This window comes from Ciconia boyciana, chromosome 17 (assembly GCF_034638445.1).
Source record: "Ciconia boyciana chromosome 17, ASM3463844v1, whole genome shotgun sequence".
Taxonomy (NCBI): domain Eukaryota; kingdom Metazoa; phylum Chordata; class Aves; order Ciconiiformes; family Ciconiidae; genus Ciconia; species Ciconia boyciana.
In genome coordinates this window covers 4331785-4357867 of record NC_132950.1, presented here as the reverse complement: position 1 = coordinate 4357867, position 26083 = coordinate 4331785, and the positions used below count along the sequence as shown (strand labels likewise).

The 26083-nt window shown below is 45.9% G+C and overlaps 3 protein-coding genes across 3 annotated transcripts; 1 reads left to right on the top strand and 2 right to left on the bottom strand.

Moving 5' to 3' along the window:
• Positions 1–695: 695 nt before the first annotated feature.
• Positions 696–13723, bottom strand: DHX33 (DEAH-box helicase 33). Its single transcript, XM_072881833.1, has 12 exons — positions 13462–13723; positions 11327–11487; positions 10382–10609; positions 9444–9614; positions 8328–8513; positions 7481–7592; positions 6933–7092; positions 6426–6514; positions 5718–5845; positions 4939–5142; positions 4077–4163; positions 696–3335 (listed from the first exon to the last, which is right to left on the bottom strand). The coding sequence occupies exons 1-12, from the start codon at positions 13658–13660 to the stop codon at positions 3027–3029; spliced, it is 2034 nt and encodes a 677-aa protein (XP_072737934.1). The 5' UTR covers positions 13661–13723; the 3' UTR covers positions 696–3026.
• Positions 13724–15275: 1552 nt separating this feature from the next.
• DERL2 (derlin 2) lies at positions 15276–21822 on the bottom strand. The gene is made up of 7 exons (XM_072882369.1): positions 21674–21822; positions 21043–21108; positions 20689–20762; positions 20146–20239; positions 19414–19609; positions 18754–18844; positions 15276–16205 (listed from the first exon to the last, which is right to left on the bottom strand). Exons 1-7 carry the CDS (start codon positions 21764–21766, stop codon positions 16100–16102), a joined length of 720 nt encoding a protein of 239 aa, XP_072738470.1. The 5' UTR covers positions 21767–21822; the 3' UTR covers positions 15276–16099.
• A 218-nt stretch (positions 21823–22040) lies between these two features.
• Positions 22041–24066, top strand: MIS12 (MIS12 kinetochore complex component). The gene has a single exon (XM_072881893.1). The coding sequence runs from the start codon at positions 22330–22332 to the stop codon at positions 22960–22962; it is 633 nt and encodes a 210-aa protein (XP_072737994.1). The 5' UTR covers positions 22041–22329; the 3' UTR covers positions 22963–24066.
• The last annotated feature ends 2017 nt before the right edge of the window (positions 24067–26083 follow it).

Genomic DNA, 26083 nt, shown 5'->3' with positions numbered 1-26083 from the left:
ACGGAGCACCAGTACCGGCCGCCTCTCCCGCCCCGGCGCACAGGTGGGGCTGGGGCACCCGTGAAGGCGCAGAGGAAGCTTCAGGGATGTGGAAAACATGCCAGCGCTTCCCTCTCGACTGCAGCAAGAAAAAGCAGCGTACATGGTGAAAGCTTTACTCCCGTACATCGCCCCACTCTTTATTATAATAGGTCTGGCAAGACCTCAGCCGTTTGCTCAGAAAAATAAAAGTGGTTTTTTTTTTTTTTTTTCCTTTAGCAATAAATATTTTATAGGGACGACTGACCAAGGCAAACTTGTCTCCTGGCATAAAGCATTCCCTTTGTCCCAGAGTTGGCACTATTGCCCTCTATTGAGGAGAGGAACAAAAGGCCCGTTGGTGCTCACCGCACGGCTGCAGCAGATGATATCCCCCCATCACACCGATATCCTCCATCGCATCGAAGGACCAGGATTTTTACTCCCGGCTCCACGCTGGTGTTTGAGCACTGCACACGTAATGACGGGGTCCGTTCCGCATGCGAAGCACTGATTCACTGACCCACCTTGACATCTTGACACGCAGACACCCCAGACTGCTTAAAATGAAGACACTCCCGCAAGAACTGAAAACGCTGGGACTTGTACTTGTCCTACGATCATCCCCTCCATCCGCACAGCTTTCATGCCTCACAAAACAACACCTAGGACTTGGATTTTTGCCATCACTTCTTTATTTTGGGAAAAATATACAAATTAGTTCTAAATAAACACCATCCCCTCCCTTAAACAGACTGTTAAATTAGACTGCCCAAACAAAATGTGCTTATACTCCATTTTCCCTTACAGATGCAGAGTCGGTAAAAACAAGAAATAGATACAGTGCTTTGATAATTCCCTGCAATTCATGTGAGCGAGAACAACCAAAATAGCTGCACGCTCTTGAAATACCAATCCAAAACTGCACCTGGTCATAGATACAAAAGTGGCAAGTTTTGCCTGTGCCCCAATCACCTTTTTTTTTTTTTCTCTCTTCCTTTTTTCAAACCACCAAAGAACAATACTGCAAAGAGGCACAACAAAGGGGTATGTGTCCGTTTCCACCACACCCCTGCAGACATTCACTATTCACCCTTCCTAGGAACAGGCTGAGAGATGAGACCGTTCCAGGTACGCCAGGTACCTACTGATGCTCTTTGGCAGACAGCAATTTGCAGATCAGCACAAGTGACATTCCAGTTAAAAAAAAAAAAAAAAGGGAAGAAAAAAGAACAAAAGAGGTATTTGCCCCAATTTTCAAAGAGAAAACACAGGTAAGCCAATACTGGAGCCCAAGGAAAAGGCATATTACAACGTGTTGTGTAACCGTGATGCGTGTAACCAGAAGGGACAAATTATTACATGGCAAATGCAGCTTGTCTCCACAGATCACAAGCAAAGCCAGCAGCTTTCCCCGAGCAAATGGAGTGAACAAGGGCTTGCCAATAGCCAATATGACTGCATCCCTGAGCAGCCCTATTAACATTATAAGCTTTTTTTTTTAAAGTTGCTATTTGAAGGATACAAGGACTAAACTCCACAATCCCATCACAGCCCATGTAAACTAACCCCGCTATATCACACAGTGACGCTGCATGTGCCGAACAGCTTCCTCTCCCACCCTGTCAGACACCTAACCTGCTTTAGTTCAACTCATCCAAAAATCTGTATAAATTACTACACTATGTCAACAGACTCTGTTGAAACTGGAAGTTACCTCTCCCAGAGAGGTTATTTTAGAAGTACTTAGGATAGCATTTAAAAACAACTCACATTTTTCCCCCACCAACACACAGTGATAATGGAATAAATCCACTTTCCTTCACATTAAAGAACAAGTTTTCCCTTTGGAGTGGCACTAGTTTCTTAATTCCAGTATTTAAAAAGACAATTAGGTTTGGTATTGCCACTTTTCTCCAACAGCAAAAAAAGGGATAGGTAGATGCCAAGGGAACATGGAAGAAAAACCAAATAATAGATACTAATGGGAGATCTGCAGTTCTTGACAATGTCAAGCCCCAAACTTCTAATGGAAAACCAAAGTATTAACCAGGACAGGGTTGGGGGAGGCAGAACGGGAAGAAGCACTGGTGTCAGAGCAGAAGATGCAAACATTTGATGAATCAAGCACCTTTAAAGGAAGTCCAATCTCTAAACCACATCTTCATTCTCATTTTGACGAGTCTTCCTCAAGTTGGCCTGATTAGCTGTTGTGGACGGTGTGCCAACTCCAAAGCTCAAAGTGCACAGACAAGAGTCAGAAAAGCCAGAAGTATTTGCTGAGGAACAACATGCCCTAAGAGCAAATGGGTGGACAAAGATGATGCCAAACATGCAGGCAGCTGGACAACCTCTCCAAGAAACCACTGCCAGCCTCTGAGGCTTAGGCACAAGCAGCGAAGACCTTGTCCAAGCAGGCATTCTCATTACTGGCCTTCATATGGTCCCAAATAAGACGGGGAACATGGCATGCAGGCAGAAAGATGTTTGATGAGGTAAAAGACAGTAGCACCTCCCTTCTAGAAATAGTAAAAAAAGGCTTTTTTTTTTTCCCTGTATGTAGACATTTAAAACTTTTTTCTCCTTTTTTTCCCAATAAAACCTGCTAAGGATACAAGCACAATCATCAAAAATACCAAGTCTGCTCAGAAGAGCTCTTAGGATTTCATTTCCTCATATACAAGCCCGTTAAACTTAGTAAGTGTTAAAAACTGGAATCTGATACCAGGTCCCCTTTCCCCCCAGTATAGATATATCACACACACATACACACGCGCACAGAGTACACACTACGTTCCCTTTTACAGATTAACTGTTAAAAAGGATGACTGTTCTAAGCCACGGAGAATTGTGAGGTCTGGCTCTCATGGAGAAGCCATGTTCCTCTAAGGTTTTTACCCGATTTGCAAGGCAAAGCTCTACTGCTCCCATACACTCATTATAAAAAAAAAAAAAGTCTTTTAGGGTGAGTCTAAAAACCCAGGACCTGTTGGTCCCAGACCCACGGGTCAGTTCTTGGCCGTTCGGAGCTTCCTGCGGAAATAGTCAGGCGCTGCATCATACAGCCAGTCCGCATCCACCACACACAGGTCCCGCATGTAGCACTTGTTGGTATGAAGCAGCCCGTTGTAAACCACGCAGGCTGGCTTGCAGTGGAAGAGCACAGAGGAGGGGTGGATGGCCACCAACTGGTGAGAGTCCACGGTGCTGTACGTGCCATCCGGCTGCAGCTCCGCGGCGTTCATGAAGAGGCTGTGAGCCAGGCAGCGGCGGATGTTTCCAGTGTCTGAGCGGGAGGACTCGATTGGCATCGATAGCTGTTCAGCAGCGAGAGACACAAGAGTAAGCAAGTGCATATGTGCACCCCCAAAGGGAAACACAGCCCCATTTTAGTTGGCTTCCAAGATCAGGCAATATTGTGTCAGAAATCCTGCTAGCGTGGGAAATATAAAAGGACCGCTAGGAATTCAGCTCAGGTAGATATCAGGCTAATCCAGTCTAATAGCAAACAAAAGACAAGCTGCAAAATGGATTGAGACTCTCCTTCTGGGAGTGAGTTTTAAGCCAACTAGCATGCACAGTGGGACATGGGTGCCAAATGGTGGCTCCCATGTCATGTACAGACCACAAGCAATTCAGCAGCAGCTCCCACGCTGCGCCTTACTGTCACTGGCAGGAACAGTGCTGATGTGAAAGCTGCTGTTAAATTGAATGCCTGACTCCGTGAAGAAGCCAGCCAGCATGGGCTGCTGAGGCTGATATCACTCAGTTGCGCACGTGGCAGAGTCACATCTACAATAAAGCAGCGAAATTCCTTCCAGAGCTTTCCCAGAGCTCCCCTTCTCTCTTCACCTCTCCTTGATGCACTGAGCCCTGCAGCTCTGAGATTTTGGGATGCAGCTGCAGAGTCAGGAATTTTACCTGACTATTCATGGGAGACTGAAAACAAAACCACATTTTCTCACTCCTGGGACTTGGTGCACAGTGAAATCAGTTTGGGGACAAACAGAAAAATACAAACAGGTGAAACAGAGGAAGACAGTATGGCAACAAGTTACCTTTACACAAATGTCCCTGAGCTGAGCTCTGACATCTGACACGAGCATCATGTTCCTGCTGTTGACAAAGTTCTCTTTGCACCATTCCTGCAGCAGAGACACCAGGGGTTAGAAGGGGCTGCTTCTTCACCCAAGAAGCATGACAGTCTTTGGATACCATCAAAAGCAGAATCCTCCAAACACACAATATTTCTCAAAGAAAAGGTGCTAAGTCATTTCCTTGTCACATTTCTACCCCCGATTACTCCCCTCTCTCTACATTCCCTCCCACAGTGCCAAGAAATGGCGTGTTGTTGTTCTCTTGCCACTCAGAATTGCTCTGCAAGGTCACCGAGTGCTGCGAAACAGCACTTGCTATCCCACAGGTAGTGAAAACAAATTACGTAAGAATGACAGATACTGCAAGGAATGGGGTACATGAGTCTACAGATCTACAAATCGAACTGAGGAGTTTATAGGGTAGGATAAATCAAAATCTGCTTGTAAATATGCTCAGTGTTTTTGCAATGAATCCTGCCAAACAGCACGTCTGGGGTATTTATCAGGAAGTCTCAACACTCTCCCACTCCCTCCTATTTCCAGCTGGAACCAGGGAAGGAAGAGACCTGGCTCTGATTACAGAACTGGCTTCATGAAGCTTTTGATAATCAGTTTTGCTACAGCCTTCTGGGGGAACCTTCGGCACTCAAACAGCTTTCTCCAATTACCCAATTGCAAAGGATGAGTAAGTCCTCTCTTCTCACTGCTTTGGAAGGATGCATATTGCATCAGCCGTGAAGGATGCAGATGTCACTGCTGTATGCCAAAAAAGCTCCTCACCACCATGAGCCCTGACAGCACTGGCATCCTCAGAGTATCCTACCTTGTTGCCACTGACATTTTTGAAGGCCCTGTACACGCTGAGCAGGGTAAGATGATCCCCCTCACTGGAGATGAATTTCTTCCTGACGGATTGCACTTCATCCCGCCGGGCGGGGGGGTTATAGAGGACGCTGTCCACTGATAATAGTGACACGATTGTCAGGATCTCTTCTGTACAGTGGAACTTGGGGGACAGGAGGATGGTCTGCAAATCACAGAACAAACCTCATTTTTGGTCGACCAAATCCACTTCAGATGGGCAGACTTTTCTGCTCACGGACAGCCCAGGAACTTTACCAAGCATTGTTTCGGACAATTTCATAAACATTTGGGCCTAGAGACAACTGGAAATCCTCTTATGGGCCCACCAAACACCTTTAACAGCAACTGTCATGCTCTTTCCTGAGACTGGCCAGTTCATATACAGTACAAACATGGCGACTAAAATCAACTACAGCATCAGACACTTCATGAAACTGCTTAACAATGCTGCCAGCAATCGCGGAAATTGCAAGGGAATTAGCCTTGTTTCAGCTTCAGAGGTGCCAGAGGAAAGAAATTATCTTTTAAAAAGCCTCCCTGAATTAAACAACAAATGACAAGCAAACCAACACAGCTGCTGGAAATAAAGCTACACTTCATTAACGTACTGCAAATATACTAGTACAGCTGCAGTTGCCCCAAATTCCAGACCTTGTTTAAGGAGTTTGAAAGAGAAATGCCAATGGTACCGTGAGGGTACGTGAGATAAAAATTAGCTAATTTTTCTGTAGTTTTTACTTTAGAGAACTTTGGTTCCAGTGGAAAGGCTGCCATCTTCCTTCCCAGGGGGGTTAGGACAAGCTGATCTTCCTTTCGTTCCACAGCTCCCAGCAGGTCCAGCTGCTCAATCGCTGCTTGAATAGCGTCTGTCAAAACAAGAAGGTTCAGGCAGTGAGGCCTCCTGGCTGACACTGGCAGGGAAGTGAAGGATCAGCTGGTACCATCACTACCCCTTCCCCTGGCCAGAGGGACAAGTACTTTCTGTTTAGATAAATTAATGCCCCAAACTGTGGTTTATCCCCCTCTATCCAGTAGAACAATCACCTTTTCCAATTTAAGTAGCAAAAACAGAGGCAAAACTAAAGCTGCCATCTCTAGCTTTTGAGCAGAAGCCGCGCGAGATTCTCTATGGCTTTCCTCGGCAGTTAAGGCCCACCTTCATGTTCTTTATGACTCAAAACTGCTTCCTGCTCTGTTTGGAAGCTCGACTCCCCAGCTCTCTGCCATAACCGTGGCTGCTCTGATGAGGCTGAGCAAAAGCAATGAGCAGAATCTGAGACTTCTGGACCACCAGGAGAAGATGCAGCAGAGAGAGACAGCTCCCCTATCACAGCCCTGACCTTCCATACTCTATCTTCTCTGGCTGGCCTGAAGATGTTATTTTTAAGCAATTCCTCAGTGACTCATTTGTCAAATTTCTCCAAGGCTGCCTTTGTAACCACTTACCAGGAGACGGTTTGGACATGAAGTCAAAGGTGAGCACATTGGGAATTCTCAGGGCCAGGAGCTGAAGCATCACACTGGCCAGATTACACCTGCATAGGCAGAAAAAACAACTGAGATTGTTCTCTTCTTTTTTTCTTTGCTTTGCTTTGCCTATGAGCTGAGATGGAGTCCCCAGATCTGTGCCGCAACTTGACAGAGACTAGTCCAATGCTGGCGGGTGAAGCCTTACTTCCTAAACCACGAAGGGTAGGAGGCGAGTCCAAGATTTGGAGGAAAGTCAAGAGAACTATCGCCCATGAGCATTCGAAGACTCAGAGCCCAAATGTCCACCCTGAGCAAATGCTTCCTAGTTTTTCTGTTTAGTCTCCAGAGTTCATTTTTCTTACAAGTCAACCAGTCAGACCCTAGATCCAGTTTTGCTGTTCAGTTCTTTACACAGCTCCATCTGTGACAGTACATAAAAGAGGTGTGGCAAGAAGTGTGACGGTATCAGGGTTCTTTTCTCACCTCTGTATCTCTGGTATTGTCATTTTGTCAAACTTCTCAAACTCATCCTCTGTGTAGAGCCGGTAGCAGATCCCACTGTCCTCTCGCCCTGCTCTCCCTGTTCGTTGCCAAGCCTGGGCCTTCGACACCCGCTGGACTGCCAACACTTCCAGACCAATTTCTGTGTATGGAAAAGCATCACTTCAGTCAGTGCCTGCGTAACACACAGCTTTGAAAAACATAACTTTGTAGGATTAACGACAAAAAATCCCAGGGTCTGCCATCCAAATACTGCTCAGACTTCACTTGGTTTAGCACCCTCAAGCAAAGGTAATTATCATGCACCATGTCCACGAAGAGAAGATTCATTTGATGGATTTATTTGACAGATTTTTACCCCTCCATTGCTGGTACTCAAAAAAAAAACCCCAAACCCACACCTAAAACCTAGGACATCAATTTAGACAGTGCAGAGGATGTTTTAAATCAGCTCTCAGTGGGGCTCATTGCCTCAAATAACTTCTACAAAACTGAAAACAATTCCTGCATCGTTCCTTAGAATTCCTCACCAGGGTTGTACTTCTTTGCTTTCACCATGCCTGTGTCCACAACATATTTTATTCCCGCAATGGTGATGGAGGTTTCTGCGATGTTGGTGGAGAGGATCACTTTGCGACAGCCCTGGAAGGAAAAGCAAACTAAAGCCAGTCAAAAGCCATTTAGATTAGCTGCAATGAAGAAACGCTACTCCTTTGGGCCAGCAGGGGCCAAGCCTACATATCATTGCAGCATGCTATGACCACATACCGTGCTTGCTATGCCAGCTCTTGTAAATTAAGATACTCTCTAGTTCCTAAGCAGTTTCTAAAGCATGCGTTTACACTTCTTGCAACAAAATACACTACCCAGGACAGCTGTTATCAATAGGTCTTTAAACCATTTTGATTTCATTTCTAGCACAAGCACACGACCTGAATTCTTGTTTATCTGCTGAATAGGTACAAAAGGGCCTGAGGCAGCACAATTTCCTTTTCTTATGGCCCTGCCAAACATACCCAGGTTTTCACCTTTCTTAGTATTTGGCTGGCCCATTAACTGCTGTAGCTTTTTTGTGATATGGACATAAAATTCCTGTGAAATGGGGCAAATTTCAATTTGTCTGCCCTTTTCATTCCCCTTAATCTTTCCTTCTTTTTATGATCCCAGATGACTTATTGCATGTCACTGTTAATACCATCCCAGTTGCATCATCTTATATCACACTGGAACCATTCAGCCTAAAGTCAGTAGACAGTGTAAGCTATCACTTACTATCAGTACAGACCGCTTTAACCCCTTAAATTCCACGCGTTTCTCCCAAACACTCACACAAGCAAACAGACAAACTCATCCTGTTTAGCCATCATATTGCCTCACCTTGGGGGCAGCCTGAAAGACGCGGAGTTGTTGAGAGTAGGGCAGAGAGGCATAAAGAGGCATCACTATCATCTGTGGGCAGCCGTCAGGGAGATGCTTGGCAATGTCTCGACAGGTTTTGGTCATTGCTTCAATTTCTTCCTGCCCAGTCAGAAACACCAGGATGTCCTGAGAAGAGGGTGCTTCCTGGAGCCAGAGGAAAAAGCAAGTGAGAAGTTAAGATGGTTTGGATAGGGAGGGAGAACTGAGATTGTAATGAGATGTTGTCCTGACAGCAAGTCAGCAAAGCAGGTAAGGAAGAAGGAAAAGACACACACGCTGTGCAACGTATGCAACAGCCTGAAGTTCCCAACAGATTCACCAGAGGTGAAGCGTAAACCGCATTTTGCAGGATTGAGTCTTAACGGGATGGAGGAATCATCTAAAGTCACATGTCTATTTCATTAAATAACTGTCCACCACATGCAAACGAGAGAGCCAGCAAGCACCCACATACAAGCCAGTTAACACAGAAAACTCAGGTGAGAGGAACATTTGAGTATTAGGTATGAATTGACATCAGAGATCTTTGCTTAGCAGTCTCCTTTCAACTCCAGCCTTGATGTACGAGTCCCAGAATCCTAACAGCAGCAGCATCTTCAAAGCATTAAATGCAGGGTAATAAACAGTTTAATTAAATGATTTAACCATCTGACAGTTTTGCATTCAAATGTTAAGTCACAAAATGCCTATGAGCTGTTATTTTAATAGATCTCTACTTGCTCTGCAGTTACACTTTGCCAATAAATTAGAATCATCTTCACGCTACTGTTAGCTTATGCCTGGATTTCCAGCTGCAAGCCAAGGCTCTTTACGGTTGACCAGTTCCAATCTTCCTTTCCACTTTAGGAATAACACCGGCATTTGTCAACCCCTCCCTTGAGCCAAACCAACTCACTAACCCAGCATGCTCCCCAACTATCCATGTTTCCTGGAGGATGCAGTGGAGCACCTCGGGAACATCTCTGATTTGGCAGCATCAAGCTCAAGCCAAGGTTCTGCCACAGCAACCTGTGAGCCCCCCTGACCAGCAATCCATGGCCCCAGGGAGGCGCAAACCTGACGAGACCGCCATACCTGGTGGATTTGGAAGACTGACACCAGCGCTGCTTGGAGGTAATCACTCTGAGGCTGTTTGGTGTAAAAGACCTGAATGGGATGTTGCCGGCCTTCTAAATAGAGCACAGGAGCTCCATTGAAGTACTGGGAGAACTGGTCAACATCCATCGTAGCTGACATGATGACCACCTTCAATGTGAGCATAAGATGGGTTAGCACTGCAGTTTGGACCCAGCAGGACACTTACCAGTCAGGACTAGCCAAAGGTCAGCATCCTGAAACTGAGATATATGCTCAGAGCAGCAAAAAGCACACAGAGTTTGAGACAGAAGAGAGTGATCTTTCCTTGCTAAAGCCGCCAGCTTTGGTATCAAACAAGCATAACGTGTTGATACAATAAAATGAGTAAAGACGTGTTAAAATTATCTTCCAACATTTAATAAACAGACCCGAGTACCCACAAAGCTAGGCTGCACAATGGTCTGGTGAACAACACAGTGCTAGGATCCTACCAGTCCCCTACATGCCTTCCCCATCAAAACCAACGTGCTCTCACACACTTCATCACGTACTCGCATAAATTCTTGTGCACCTGACACACACGTGCAATCTCCTTCCCCAGTGTGAGCATGTCATACAGCAGTCATATCAGACAGAGAGCTCCTGTGTCCAGGGTGCTCTCAGCAACAGTCCCAAACAATGTGTCTAGCCTGTAGCTCACACCCAAGGGGCTTGTATCAAAAAAGGCAACATGGAGGTGACCAGATACCTTGTTCAGATGTGTCATATCAGGCCCACACATCGTAAGTTCTATTCAGATTTAAAGGGGCTTTTGAGGAACAGGAAAATAGTCAAGGCTGAAATTTCAAACCCTTTGGAAAACCCCAGGAGACAGTCATGGTGCTCAGGGTCCAAGCCTCATCCCTGCCCTTTGCTGCCATCCTAGATGCACATACTTTTAGCGGCAGTTTGCCCAGTTCCTTTCGTTTCTTTTGTGCAGCTTTCACCACTCCAAAGAGTACATCGGTATGGATCGTTCTCTCGTGGGCTTCGTCCAGGATGACAACGCTGTACTTCCGCAGCATAGGGTCCCCGATAGCTTCGCGAAGCAGCATTCCATCTGTTAAAAACTTGATTCTAGTTTCATCAGATGTAAGATCATCGAAGCGTACAGTATAGCCAACCTATGGAAGTGATCGTTACAGAACGTACAAGCACAATGTTACTTGCATTTCTCATTGCCATCATACCACAAAGAAGGACTACAAAGCACTCTAGTCAATGCATCGGACAGAGCCAGCTGGAACTCCAAGGAGACTCTGGAAAGCATACCGGTGTATTTGCAGTCTGTGAGCAGTTAGTCTTGCAAATCTAATAATCCACCTAAAGGAAGCTCCCAACGTTGTATCCCAATTAGCTTTGTCCCAACTACAAGTTCATCACAAATGCTCCAAGTTTCCTTTCCTTCCTCCCCTGCTAGAAACTACTCCGTGCTCTCTGAAGACTTTATGGAGGGGAGGTCTTTCTCCTCTACTTTTCTCCCACAGATTCACAGACCTGCACAGATTCAGCACTCCCCTCTCCTCGACAGTGACTTTTGATAGAGGGAGCAATGGAAGAGAGCGCAATATTTTTTGTTTTATTCATTAACCAGTATTTTTTCAAATGGAGGAACACAGATAATAATCAAGAAGTAAAATACCACAGAGGCAGAGTCAAACATGCCCCCCTGAGCCCCAGAAACAGGTAAAGAGACATTTTTTCCACTCAGGCATATTATTAAAGGAAGACTACCTATCACCCCTGTGTCTGTTTTTTATCTTACCCATTAAGGCCTGATACAGCCCCATCAGCACTGCAGTCCTAAACCAACTCTCTAAAGACTTTGTAAAGCAACCTACCAGTTTCCCCAGCTCTGTCTTCTTCTCATCCGAGACTCTGGTAGCTAAGGATATAGCTGCTACTCTGCGAGGCTGGGTCACAGCAATGATGCCTTGGCGGCCAATTCCTGCTTCGTAGAGGTACTGAGGGATCTGAGTGGTCTTCCCTGAGCCTGTTTCTCCTAAGGAACATCAAGGGAATAGTTTTCCCCTTCTATAGCATCTTCAAATGAAAGGCCCCAACTCATTTTTTTATGTTAACTTTTAACCATATTTCAGGATGGGGAGAATGAAAAGTCCAACCTCTCTCCTGAAGACAGGAAGAGGTTGGACAACTTGCCCAAAGTCACACCGTAAAGCAGCGGCAGGCCAAGGACAGAACCCAATTCCTCGATCTAGTTGCTAGACCACTCCTCCACAAAACTCCTTTCACGCAGGTTCTCCCCAGCCACGCTCTGGTTTAGAAACATATTCCAGTCTGTCTGGATATGAAGTGTTTGTTGTGTAACATGGCCGACATGAGAAGATAATCATGCAGAGCAAGGAATAGACACTGGTTTGGTTTTATGGGTATATTTACACTACGCACTAGGAAGTTTCAAAGTAAAGCTGTAAGCAAATTAAAGCAAAGCTTTTGTCATAACAGCAAGTACCAAGTTACGGTTTGAGACTCTCTTAGAGGAGCCCTCAGGGCACTGACAAGCCAGCAAGTCTCCCTCTGTGCCTTCCTGAAATCAGAGACGGCCCCTTCAGGCTCAGGTGAATGTCTTCTCCATCCATACAGCACTAGCACAGCACAACAAACACCATCCCATTTCCCCCCAGGTGTATCTCCAACACAAGCTCTGCGTAGACCCCTCCACCAAAGACAGCAATCAACAAAAGCGTACAGACAGCTACCATCAGTGCTTACCGCAGCATCAACAACAAAAAGCGTAACTTCCTGCGCACAGTATAAAGCAGCGCAAATCACAGCACTTAGAGGCACTGCGAGCGAAACTGTCTTGAAGTGCAATGTGCAGGGAAGAGCCAAGGATGTTTTCAACATCATTGTCACTTTTCTGCACATTTTATTACAGCTTAAAACACATCTGTAACTCAAATCAGATCCCCTTCAGCTTCCTACTGACCCATTACAAGAATTGCTCTACATGAGAGAGTGCGAGGCTCTGGAAAACAGAGCCCTGTACTCTCAATCCTTGCCAGACAGCAACGGCACAGAGCACGCTGGGGGAGTGAGGTGAGAACTGACAAGAGAAGGAGGAAGAAGCACGAGAAATTCAGAAAGATGACCACCAAGCAGAGAAGAATCGGAAAGTCAAATTGTAAGCACTGCAGCTGCAGACTGGAAACGGTGTTTTAGCTCACTCCACAGCTGCAAAATTTTAAGTGGCGTATAATAATGTATATTTAGCAAGCACTAACGACAATCTCAGGATTATCCAGAGGAAAGGAGATAAATGCAGTCATGTCTATCAGTTACCATGACTGATTATTTTTTTTTTAAGGGTTCTCACACAGGAGTGAAATACAAAGCATTTTTCATTTAATTCTAATAAACGCTGAGTCTTTAGACTTCCAGCTGGGAAGCTGTATGTCTTCAGCTCCTGAAAGTCAGACAAAAAGCTTATTAGTTTGGACTCAAAGAAAGCATATTAAAATTAGGGAATGCCCCTGAAAATGTAGCTGAGGAGACACTTTTTCCAAAGAGCAGGGTTTTCCCATTTGGCTTTAAGCTGACTGAACTCCAGGCAGATGGTGAAACAGAAAGGAGAGGGAAATACTTTTGCCTTCTCCATAAAAATTAAGTCACCGGCTGCCTTCACCAGCCAAAGCTCAAGAATAAAACTATTACTGATCTACCACGCTTCAGATTTACACCAAGCCATTTCAGTGCAACTTCTCCCGACGCCCGGCAGGACCAGCCCGAACCCCGCGCTGGGGACACCCGCTGCCCTTCTGGGGACACCGGCGACCACCTCGCCCCCGCTGAGCCCCGCTTCAGCGGCCGGCAGCAACAACGCTCCCGGCTCGGCGGGAGGCCCGGGGCGGCGCCGAGGGGAGCGCTGCCGGCCGAGGGCCCGGAGGCGCCCGGCCGGGCTGTGGCGCTGAGGAAACCCGCTGCCGCCGGGGCCGCCCCAGCCCGCCGCACTCACCGATGAGGACGGCGCTGTCGAGGCCGCGGAGCTGGCTCAGCAGCGGCCCCCGCGCCTGGAAGATGGGCAGGCCGCGGCGCTGCGTGTCGGCCGGTGGCGGGTGCCGGCGCGGCGCGGGGGAGGCGGCCAGCATGGCGGGGCGGGGGGCGAGCGCCGCCTTGAGCCGCTTGGCCGGGGGCTCCCCGCCGCCCTGCGGCATCGCCCCGCTGCCGCGCCTCAGCCCCGATGCCGCCCGGGCGACGGCCACCGCCCCGCGCGCCGCCACGGCGTCATCGCGCCGCCGTCCCGCGCACGCGACCCGCCGCGGGGCGCTATGGGAGATGTAGTCCGGTTTCACTCGCGGGGCGCGGTTTGGGGCATCGCTAAGCCCCCGTCGTGTGCCCCTGGGGGCGAGGGGACCTCCGCAAAGCCCCCTCTCCCAGCAGGGAAAGCCACAGAATCGAGACATCAGCTACGAAGGGCAGAGAGAGGACAAGCAGACAGCATCTCGGAGAGGCAGGTTCAAGGCCTACGCCATCCCAATTCATGATTTGTCGGCACAAATTATCTCCGCCATCGCACACGGCTGATGATACGCTCTCCCAAGAGGACTTTGGTATTGAAACACAATTCTTTGTGGGACAGGCTGCCCGGGAATGGTTTCAGGGGCAATTAAAGACCAGGTTAGACAGCGATCTGCCACTAACAGTCAATTTTGTGCTGGGGTGCAAGTAAGTGACACTTCAAAGTTCTTCCCAGATACGGACACCGTGGTATTACTCGGTAAAGAGAAGAGGACGATCTTAAATACTGCACCAGAGCGGAAGGAAGCGTGCAAGGAAAGCAACTGTGGAAGAGCAAGGATGGACAAGCTGCCTCATCAATACATGGTAAGAACAGGAGATCATCCTCAGGAAGGGGCACATCACCTTGCCCACTTCACAGCTTCGGATTTACAGAAGGTTTTATCCCAGCCACAGGGCTGTCTTTTAGCTTCATCTCCACTCCCTAACATCCCACACCAGCAAACTACTAAGAGGCTCTTAGAACACTGAACTAAAAAAAGGTTTTGATCAATTGCCTGTCTCAAAAGCTACCCTGAAGCAACATTGCCCAAAACATTTTTAGTACTCCTAGAGTAAGATTTAAAATCTGTTTTGGAAAAAAAAAAATCTCCTTTAAGTTTTTCTAACCTGTAACAGATAAAATGCAGATACAAATGAACTAATCTATTTTGTTTATCAGAATCTAACACGCTGCTTGTGGACAAAGCATTTCCCCACAAGATCCCAACACATTCATCTCCTGGACTACAAACAAGTTAAAAACCTGTAGCCAGTTTTTAAGAACAGCAAAATCTGAGACTAAACAAGATGATTACATATATGTCAAGGGTGAACCCATCCTCCCAAATTTAGGAGGAAGATGCACTTTCAACCATACCTCTTTTTATCTATTACGATATAATCAATAAAGAGCTACCCAGTACAGTCCATAGCGTCTTAGGAGTGACTGAACATGACGAGCTGAACTGTGCTCTGAATTCCTTACGGGGTTCCTCATACAGATATTTGTCATCAACATAACTTTAAGCTAAATCCCACTCAGTGTCACTGACCTGTGTTGGACACTCAGTCCTCCTGCAAACAAACTTCATACACAGACCACAAATTTAACATCTTGAGCGGACAATCCTGTTTCCTAGCAGTTCTGAGACACACTTGTGGGAAAAGCTTGCATTAATGCTATCTCTTCAGGGACTTGCTTTTTCCAACCTCTGCTTTTTCACCAGCTGCCTCAAGACTATAGGATTATACAGAGGATTAACAAAAAAGGATCCACAAGACATTTTATTCAACTCATCGTCCGAGATATTTGAGCAGTTCTGACTCCAGACAAGTTTTCTTCCCTAGTGCTCCAACTCATTTAATAACTGTTAGAAGTGTGCATGTGTGGGGATGGATTTTGTAGAACTACCTATTTAAACAAACCAGGAAGACTCAAACCTGGTCATCTGAACACACGGTCTTTGGCGGAAAAGCCATCAAAACGTAGTCTCAGCCTGCAAGTGCATTCACACAGACGCACATTCGTGAAACCCAAGTGGCAAAATGAAAAGCCTGCATTATGCTACATGTTGTATTTCTTACAATTCAAACAAGACTGGAGACAATAGCATCTCAGATTAAAAAACCTTTTGCCATTGAAATAGGGACTTACACATTCAACCGTTTTGTAGCTGTTTTATCCAAGAATAAAAAAATGAGTTAAAACCAAAAAATTGGTTTTGTCCCCTGGAAAGTTTCCCATATAGTTTCCTGTATCAAATAACTTGAAAAAATGCTTTAGAAATCACTTTAAACAAGTACTCATGGTCTTGTTAACTGAAGTTGACAGGAAATGGTTTCCAGTTTTAGGTTTTTGGCTCCACTGGATTAGTATTTTCGTTACCAGCACAATAAATTCCCTGACTGGGAAAGACACTGGTAGCCTGGAAGTGTCTTGGATTAGACTGCCATTTCATAAAGTGCTTGTATTCAAAACTGTAGAGCTGTCAAAAAGTGTCCTTTCTGCAATGGGGAATGAGAGAGTCCCCAGTATGGAGCTTCCTTCAGGTCAGTCTCTCCCAGTTGTCGCTGGGCTTTGGCACAGACACTTATTAGCCTCCAAGGCGCTGACCTTCTCCCCATGCAAATCCTCCTGGTCGTTCCTCTGGCAAGGGATTGTAATTAGGATCATCTTCTGGTGTATCAAATATTGCTTTCCTGGAAAACAGAAAAGATTTTTTTTTTTCCTTTAGAATAAGTGTTTCACAATAAGACCAAGACTGCTCAAATTCTGCACATGTACAGCGTCCTCCCTCAGAAACAGCCTGCCAAAGCACTGGTGATTTATATCCAAGTCACGCTTGCTCTCCAAATACGAGCCATCTGGAAGAAGGTCTAGAATTATGTGCCTAAATCAACCAAGACTGATGAGATTCAGCTGAAAGTTAAAATTCCACCTCCAGTGTAAGGCAGAATTTCATACAGCTAGCATGTTCTCCCAGGACAGGATAAGGGAGCAAAACATGAATGGGATATTGAAGAGCTCTTCACATCTTGAGAAGGGGACAAAGTAAGAGTCAAATACAGGCAGTATTATCTTAACCTCACAGGCAGGATGCAGGCATTGACAGGCAGACTTGAAATCCACAGAAGAGTCTGCATTTGAGACAACATTAGAGGCTTGGGTTTCCTGTTTATGAAAAAAAATCATGCTTACTCTCGTAGGTTATTTTGCCACTCTCAAAACTAGTTTTAGAGATTCTCTCTCCGTGGATTTGTTTATCCACAAACAAAAATGTAGTAGATGCTTTGAAACAAACAAACAAAGTCACAGGCTGCATACAAGCAATCATTATATCCAAAACATCTTAAAAGTAAAGTGCGTTTAACAAGACAGTTCTTAGAATAGCTAAAGGGATTATTTCTCTTCACCCAGAGTGACAGGCCATTTCAGAGAAGTTTTCAGAACACGAAAAAAGAAAATACCAGGGGTATTACAGGATTACAGCTAGAGACATCAAAGAAAATTAAAGCATCTGGGGAAAAAAAAATCCCCAATTCTAGACCCAGACAAGAATCATAAGCAGCCTTCTGAACAGAGAGGTAAAAGGATTTAAATGGCAGCCTGAAGACAGCTGACACTTTTTCCAGAGGAAGAGAGTTACTGAGACAGCATGCATTGCTCCAACAGCCTTAGGATTCCTCCTGCACAGAGCTGAGTGCACACGCCCTTTCTGAAAATGGGAAATCTCAAATATATCCTTATCGCACATGTGTAACTGGACACTCCATTTGTCTAGAGTTGCATTTATGTGAAGGTAGCCCTCAGCAGAAACAGCCTTCAGCTGCTAAGGCCAAGTTAGATTAGCATAGGCCTGTGTCATGGTTTAACCCCAGTCGGCAACTAAGCACCACACAGCCACTCGCTCACCCTCCCCCTACCCCTGCCCTGGTGGGATGGGGGAGAGAATTGGGGAAAAAAGTAAAACCTGTGGGCTGAGATAAAGACAGTTTAATAAAACAGCAGAGGAAAATGATGATAATCATAATGATAATCACAACATACAAAACAAGTGATGCACAATGCAATTGCTCACCACCCGCTGACCGATGCCCAGCTCATCCCCGAGCAGCGATCGCTGCCCCCGGCCAGCTTCCCCCAGTTTCTATACTGCGCATGACGCCATATGGTATGGAACAGCCCTTTGGGCAGTGTGGGTCAGCTGTCCTGGCTGTGCCCCCTCCCAGCTTCTTGTGCGCCTGGCAGAGCATGGGGAACTGAAAAGTCCTTGACTAGTGTAAGCACCGCCTAGCAACAACTAAACCATCACTGTGTTATCAGCATTATTCCCATGCGAACTCCAAAACACAGCACTATAGCAGCTACTACGAAGAAAATTAACTCTATCCCAGCCAAAACCAGGACAGCCTACAGAAGTGACCAGCACAGCTGTCCTTGGACAGCCATTCCTGCAGCCATCACCTGGTACAATTACTTGAAGACAAAGCCTATACTAAGCAGAAATAAACTATCAATGTAAGTGTACTTGTCCAATCAAACAGGTATGACCCATCAGTTAAACTAAGCACGGGTCTGAATATCACAATTACTCAGGCTTCTGGAAGCTAGTTCAAACAAAAAAAGAGAATCAGTTCAGCTCTAGATAATTCTAAGAGTCTCACAGAGCTCAACTTTCAGTGTCTCAACTGCCCTATCATTTAGGCAAGCTTCTCTCACCCAGGCTGCTGTACAGCATTACAGATGATTGCAGCCCTCTTCGCAAGAGGGAACTGAGTAGGAGTAGCACCACTCAATAGTACAAACACTGAAGTCTTTTGCCAAAGTTGTGAAATAGAAAGTGATCTACAGATGAAAAAAAAATTAGATATATTTAATACCTCAGTCACTGTGTTCATACGCAGCAGGACTCTTCTTATTCCCCACACCTCAATAAGAGACATGCATCTTTGGTACCACCAACAGGCAAAACTCACTTGGCAAAGACTAAAAAGTGTCACCAAAGAACTCAAGGGTTACAAAACCCCTTTAACCGTTCTCTGCAAGAAGTTAGTTCCCACTTACACATCCGTAAGACCTCCCCCGCCTTGTTTGGCAACACGAGTTAAATAAAACAGCAAGTACAGACACACCACAATTCTGTCTCAAGCTGTCTAATTTACCAGAAGTTGATGTGACTGAATTATAAACAGTTTTCCATGGAAGCACTTTTTATACATCTGTTCCAAATCACACACCAATACTTACAGGACAGACGGTGTTCTCAGAAGCCTTCCACCACCGGGCTGATTGGGAAAGACATCCTCTAAGAAAAAATATATATGCCCAACGGCAATGCCTAGCATGTAAAGAAGAGTTAAATGGTGATTTTCAATACTTCTCCTTTACAACTTTCAAATTCTTCACTAGAGTTCTCAGGAAAAGGAAAAAACACACACCATACATTGATTCTTTCACAGAAAATATAATAAGAGATAGAGAAATACAAAAAACAATGAAGCACATTGACACTGGATGAAAAGTTTAACTTATGCTACGAGACATTAACACAACGAAAACTGTTTGTCATCATTAAACATACTGATGTTATGGCTCTATTAGAGTTGATAAAAATAGCGATACAAGCTATTTTACTTCAATAGTCTGATGCCCTCCATCAGATTATGTACCTGGGCTGAATCCAAGCAATAAAGAGCCAAAGCATCAGAAGCTCTTTCCATCCTTGTTACAGTACAAAATATGCTACAGTGTTTAGAAATCAAGAAAAGCCTGGTATAAATATAGTACCATTATGCCAGACTGACTAATACTAAGTAAGAGGCATTTAGCCCCTTGTTTTTTCCACATTTTTTGTTTCATGTAAAACACTAGCAGGAACAAATCCCCGTGATTCTTGCCATTCCTTACCCAGGAGATCCACAATGATGGAGTTCCCCAAAAGCAGTGAAAAGCCCATCAATACCCAGGGTAGAAATGGGGCTTGAAAGATGAGAAGACCAAAAAAGTTCATACGGACATAGGGATTCCTGCGGCTCCATACATACACGAGCATTATTGTGAATGCTTGACCCAAGAAAACCAAGTTCACAAACAGGCCAAAAAGCTGTGATAGTGAGTTAAAGAAAACAGTTCACCAAATAATTGTTGTGAGGTCAAGCATGAGAAGAATTTGACAGCTTGACCTGTAGTCCTACATTTTCCATACAATTCCTATCTCTACTTTCCCAGGTTCAAGTAAATCAAACCTACTGTCAATCAAATTCAACACCTATAGCAGGATTCAGGGTACCTGCAGCATGAATAATCCCATTAAAGTATAATTTAGCATGAAATCACTGAAACAACAGCATTTCTCTTAGACAACCTAAGCACAATTACACACCTGAGCAATCCTCTTTTATCTGATAATCTCATTTCCATAATCCTGTCAAGCAGTAAAAAGCCTGAAGGACCAGCCCAGTATTTAACAGCAACAGTCACAAAGCATTCAAAACTACTTTAACAAATACTGTTATTCCTCGTACTACAAACAAAAATATATTATCACCTCAGAAATAAGATAAATGGAACATCATGGTTTCAGTTCTCATTCACGTACCTTTAGCTTCACTAAAGCAGTTTGGAATTAAAAAAGGATACAGTCATTAAAAGTCCTCCAAAAAGGAACATAAATACAAAATCTGCCGTCCGACCTCGAAAAGAGCCTTCTTCAAGCATTCGGCAGTAACGATATCTGAAGTCGCAGGTCAGGAAAATTCAATTGCGAATGAGTTTAAAGAAAGATCCAAGCGGAAAAGGATTCAATTATACATGAGCTTAGACGTAAGTTTTGTATCAATTTACTTCATCAACTGGCTCTTTCTGGGTGCCGCAGCAGAGAGGGCAGACCCAGGAGAAAAAAGGTGCTTGGAATTTTCTCCTGTGTGTCAGAACCAACCTGAAGGATCAGGCTTGTACAACAAAGTCTTAACACCACAAAAATAAATGGCAAAATTCTTGACAACTTATGAAGGAAATCCCATTGATGTCCATTCGTGACATCAGTGAAGTTAGCATTGCCAAACTCCCAGGAACTTCGCGGTGGAGCAGAACTGAACCTTTGCCTATATGCACGTATAGCAACGTGCCTGTACTTTGGAGCTCTGCTTTCCAAGGAAAGAAAACAAACTTGATGAAGGATACAAAAAGATCATGTTAAATAAAAAATTAAAGCCAACTGGTCCAAAGAATAAGTAGTTTGTGATTAACCTCCATACCTGGAAATAAGACAAATACAAGGACTTTAAACATGACAGCTTATTTTTATTGTCTAAATACAAAAGCAAGTAACAATATAACTGAAATCTCCTTCACAGTCAACGAATCTAAAACCTATGCTAAGATACAGTCATCTGCACTCCAGCTTCATTAGCTTTTTTAAAATATAACTTCAATATGAAAAGTCATAGTCATTTGTAACACTCAATTTTGAGAAGACAAGCACTTGCAAACTCAACAGTTTACTTAAAAACCTCCCATAATTTAGAAAAAACTTACTTGAAAGTGTTTAAATATTAATTCAGGGTTGAAATACAGCTGAAAGGGTGTGATTAGTTCTAATTGCTGAAAAAGAAGAGAACATTTGATGGAATCAGTACACCAAGAAAAAGCTATATGCACCCAAAAGAGTAACCCCCTTTCTCTCTGCCAAAAAGAGGCCAGCAAGTCCTCAGTCAGCACAGTGACCTTTCTAGCAAAAGCCAGCCTCGATAACCTCTGCAGCCCCCTCACGCCGTTATTATTTATTTGTGCTTTGCTCTTTTCCAGGTTCCACGGCGGGCAGGCAGCGGGGGTCCTGGACGCACTGCTTTCGGGGGAGCCCTCCGCTCAGACGGCCCCGAGGGGAAGAGACCCGGCCCTGGCGCGGGGGAGGTGTCCGGGGTAACCCCTTCCACGGTTCCCAAGCGCATTCCTCTCCCCAACCCGCCGGAATGGCTCCAACGAGCCTCACCCCCTCTCCCGGGCACCCTCCGCGCAGCCTCCCTCTCCCCCACGTCCCGCCGGCTCTGTCAGGCCGCGGGCAGCCGCCCGGGGTCCCGCGGAGCCGGACCCACCGTCCCCACCCATGGGCCGGGCCCTCAGGAGGGTCTGCGGAGGCGCAGGCCGGAGGGAGCGCGGCCCCACTCACCACGGCGGCGGTGGTGAGGACGCAGGCCGTGGTGTAGGCCCGCGTAACGGGCGGCACCTGCAGGTACTCCTGCCGGAAGGTCTGGTACGCCATCTTAGCGCTCCCCGCGCCGCTTCCGCTTCCGCCACGCGTCTGCGCCTGCGCGCACCGCCACCGCCACCGCTGCCGACCCCCGGCGGAGCCAATCGGCGCCGGCAGCGCCCGAGCGGTCGCGCTGCGCTCTCATTGGCCGAGCAGCGAGCGCGGCCTATTGCCCCCCTCGCTTTCCCCGCCCCCGAGGGCTGGAGCGCTTGATGATTGGGCGGCGCGTTTATCCTCGCGGCCACTGATTGGCTGCGGGCGGTGCCGCCCGCCTGAGGGAGTTCGAACGGGGCGGGAAGCGGTGGAGGCAGCGGAGCGGCCGGCGGGCGAGCGGCGGCCGGGGGGCTTGGCACCGGTACCGGCCTCGGTTACCAGCCTCGGTCTGCAGCACTAGAGCGGGAGGAGCGGCCTCGGTGCCTCGGGTAACGGCGCGGGAGGCCGCGGCTGCGCTGGGCGTCCTGTAGGAGTCGGCTTCCCCTCTAGCTGCGGGCTCGGCCTTCCCGCCTACAGCAAGGCCCGTCTCCCCCGGGGCCTGCGTTTCTCTCTCCTTTCCTTACCAGCTTTCATCCGCCACCATGTCGGTCAATCCCATGGCCTACGAAGCGCAGTTCTTCGGCTTCACTCCCCAGACGTGCATGCTGCGCGTCTACATCGCGTTCCAGGACTACCTCTTCGAAATGATGCTGGTGGTTGAGAGTGTAATCCTGAAGAAGCTGAACGGGTTTCCTGACTGTAAAATCGGCCCCTTACAAATCCGGAAAAGCACGGAGAAATTTCTTCTCTTCATGAAGGAGCACTTTGATAAACTCTTCAGTAAAATGGAAGAAGTGCTTCTGCAGCTGGTGTTAAACATCCCTAAGAACGTGCTCCTTCCCGAGGACAAGGTCCACGAGCAGTACCCGTACAGCAAAGAACAGTTCCAGGCGCTTCAGGATGAGATCCGTCAGCTGCAGCAGCAGTACAGGGCTGAGGCGTCTGCTGGGCAGGCACTGCGCGCAGAACTGGAAGAACAGAAGGCTGCTCGGGCTGAGCTTGAGAAGATTTTGCAATGGTTTGATGGGCTTGAGAATATCTGTAGGGAGCACGGGACCGGCAACTTCAAAGAAAGCTTTGCATTCTTGACACAGAACTCTAAGAAACTGCAAGACGTGCTGAAAGATGTTGAAGAGAAAAGCAAAAAAGTAAAGAAGCATGATCAGTTATTGTAATGGAAATTCTGAAAAGGCAACAAAAATCATTTAGACAGCTTGCTTATCTTTCCAGAAGCATCTCCCCTAATCCCTTACTCCTCTAATCCTGCCAGGACCTAGACTAACAGCTGTCGAACTGTGTCAGTTTGCACCTATTTAGCAGCTCCCTAGGGAAGGAGGGAGAGAAAAGGGCCTTGTTTTTCTGTGAAATGTAACTGAAAGTGGAGACTGGCAATAAATTTTGGGTTGGATAACCTGGCTGGGAACGTATGTGAATGCTTCCTGACCTTATGAACATTAACTTCGAACACAACATAGCATTTGCTTATTTTGATTATTTAAAAAAAAAAAATCCACCTGTAAGAATGTCTAAGTGAATTTCCAGACTGATACCAGTTCAGAGTTGATGTTTTTGTCAGTGAGGACATCGGGACTTTGCACCAGCTTCCCGAAGGAGCTGTATTGCACAGGCAGCACCTTCTTAAGGCTAAGGTGCTGGTCACTGTGTTTTAAAAGCCAACAACTAGGAAGCCCGTAGAGAAGGGTGAGGCAGTGACACTGTTGTCAAGGTTCTGATGAGAAATAGACCTGTTTGCATCAATACTGAATTTCAACCCAATTTCTGAAATTTCAGGGTTACTTTACCACTCCACGTACGTTTGCAAGGAGGTAGCTGGTGTTTTCTTTAGGCAAGGACAGCGTGCTGCTCCATAGACCAACGATGTAGAAGCCACTGGAAGAAACAAGCAGCTCGATCGCTTTGTCCTACTTTAGCTTATGTTGCTTTATATATATAGTTTGTTTGTCGTCCAGTGTCCTTTTTCTACGAACTAGCAAAGTCATTTCATTCATTTTTAATCAGATTTTCCTGTACAAATGTTGTGAAGACTGCCTGATGTGCTCGAGTTCTTAGAAGTCACTTAATTAAGCTTATTCTATCTGTACTTGCTTCAAAACACCTTAGTCTGCGTGCATCTTTCCGTTGGCCTCCGCAGGTTTTGAATCTCCTGTACAGACATATCGTGAAATACCAATCCTCATTTCTACTTTACTGGCATAGACGTTTGAAAGACATTAAACTTGTGAATAATTTAGAAGTTACTGCAATAAAAAAAATATATTAAAAGCATTAAATACACTTTGCAATTCTTTCTTCCCTGACTTCTGAAGACTTCCTATGGAATCAGCTTGGTAAAACCAGTGTCTTTAAACATACATCGCCTTGATGTGCGGCTGGAGGCCTGTGAGACTCAGTGGCCACTCTTGAAACCCTCACAGAGGAAATTAATTTCTGATGTTGAGCTCTCGACTTCTGTAGTGGATGTTAGTCTATGTGGAGGCTGGAGTTCAGAGGAGGGAAAAATAGGGAATCAGGTAAAAAATAAGTTACTTGTTTAGAAAACGATTTAACAGTTATCTAATATTCTTGAACTTGAAGTAGGAAAATGTCACAATTAATACAGTGTCTGCTGTAGATAGTCTTGCTGAAAAAGTGTGTCTTCGTTCCGTACCATCACCATCAGTTTTGTTGCAGAAATCGAGCAGCCACTAGTCTGTAAATGGAACACAGATATGTAGCTGTTGGTTCATTTCTTGCAAAATTGTAAAGAATAACATTTGGAAAACCTGCTAAGAAGCAAAGGTGATAACGCGAACCCAAAGAGCCCATGAACGGTTCCACAAGGGAAGAACTACAAGCAAGAGTTTGACAGAGGGGGATGAAACAGCCGATTGCTGCCCGGCCTTCGGGGCACGGCGCAGGGCCGTTGCCGTCCAAATCTCACAATGTCACAGTATGTTCACTGGAGGCCTCAAAATTAGTGGTATCCTCTATTAGAAATAAAGAGGAGGAAAAAGTGGTGTGGATGATAGCACTGATGTGTCTGAAACCTTTTCCTTTCTGCCTGCAATCCTGAATACAGGCCTTGCTGCAGGCAGAGGGGAACGTCCCGAACACGAAGGTCTTCGCATGTATTCATGCAGCGCTTCAGCACCTGCACTGTTTGGGGTTGCATCGCTGTGGAATGCCTTGGTATTTAGGCACTGGTGGGACCTGACTTGTTGACTTAGCCCTTTTAAGGTATTTATTTCTGAAAAAGGGGTTGCATTTTTTTTGGTGAATGAATACATCATTATTATGAACACATAAGACAGCCATTTACAGCTAATGGAGGTTCTCAACAGGAGATTTATTACGCTGAGCGCTTTGTTTAGGCTTCTCTTCAGCTGAGATTAAATGCTGGTGGTCTGATGACCAAACCGTTTAGCTAAAATAAATGACACATGGAGAAGAGCAGATCTGTGAATTAAAAAGGAACTTTGCCATGACCCCTCTGGAGATACCAGCTTCTTAAATTCAACTGCCATTAAAATCCTGTAACCTAATTTCTCCTCTTCATTCTTGTTCATAAAATCAATTTAAAGAATAAAAGTCTTTAACTGGGGGGTCAGGATACACAGTGAAGGCTGTTGCCAAATATAATCCTTCCCAAAGAGCAATAAAAAGTCTCTCCAGGAGATCCAGCATATTTCAGTGACATGTGGTAGCCGTATATTGAAGGACAATTGTTTTGTGAGAGGGAATAATGCTATTTTTTTAAAATGCTTACCTATGAAATGCAAACAAGCATTGAAAGTCCTTTGTTAATAACACTTTCAGTAAAACTGAATGAAATGGGTATGCACAGAAGCGTTAGCGGAGAGGGGGTGCCACTCGCGGGAGCTCACCTCGCCTAATGCCAGTGTTACGGTATGAAACTGCAAAGGCTGTCACAGGGCAAAATCGGCACCGAGGCTCAAGTAGCACCAGCGAAGCAAAATCCTTGAGCCTGAAAGCGGGGCAGGAGCCCGCCCTGAGCTCCCTGGCACACTGCAGTGCCCACAGAGCTGGGCCGCGCTGCCGGCCGGCGACGCTCTGGCAGCAGAGGGCACCGGGAGACTGGCCCAAGGCTTTGCTTGCAGAGAAGTTTATTTTTTTCCCCGCCTCTCCATAACTTTCACGTGCACCAAGAATTGTCAAGTGTCTCCTCAGATGAATCAGTTGTTTTACCCTTAATGAGTGGGAGACCCTTTTCTTTGGGCATTATATGCCATGAGAGACCACGCACGTGTTTGCAGGAAGCTGGATCAGGATGGACCG

Bases quoted from the DNA above. Each gene is read 5' to 3' on its own strand.
- DHX33 (XM_072881833.1), bottom strand. From the start codon at position 13,660: ATGCCGCAGGGCGGCGGGGAGCCCCCGGCCAAGCGGCTCAAGGCGGCG. The intron at 7,593-8,327 runs GTGAGGCAATAT...TTTTCCTTCCAG, and splicing joins TCTTTCAGGCTGCCCCCAAG to GGCTGTCGCAAAGTGATCCT. The intron at 5,846-6,425 runs GTAAGTGGTTAC...TTGTTTTGACAG, and splicing joins CATGTCCAAACCGTCTCCTG to ACGCTATTCAAGCAGCGATT.
- DERL2 (XM_072882369.1), bottom strand. From the start codon at position 21,766: ATGGCGTACCAGACCTTCCGGCAGGAGTACCTGCAGGTGCCGCCCGTT. The intron at 20,763-21,042 runs GTAAGTTTTTTC...TCTTATTTCCAG, and splicing joins TAATATTTAAACACTTTCAA to GTATGGAGGTTAATCACAAA. The intron at 18,845-19,413 runs GTAAGGAATGGC...TTTACATGCTAG, and splicing joins CATCATTGTGGATCTCCTGG to GCATTGCCGTTGGGCATATA.
- MIS12 (XM_072881893.1), top strand. From the start codon at position 22,330: ATGTCGGTCAATCCCATGGCCTACGAAGCGCAGTTCTTCGGCTTCACT.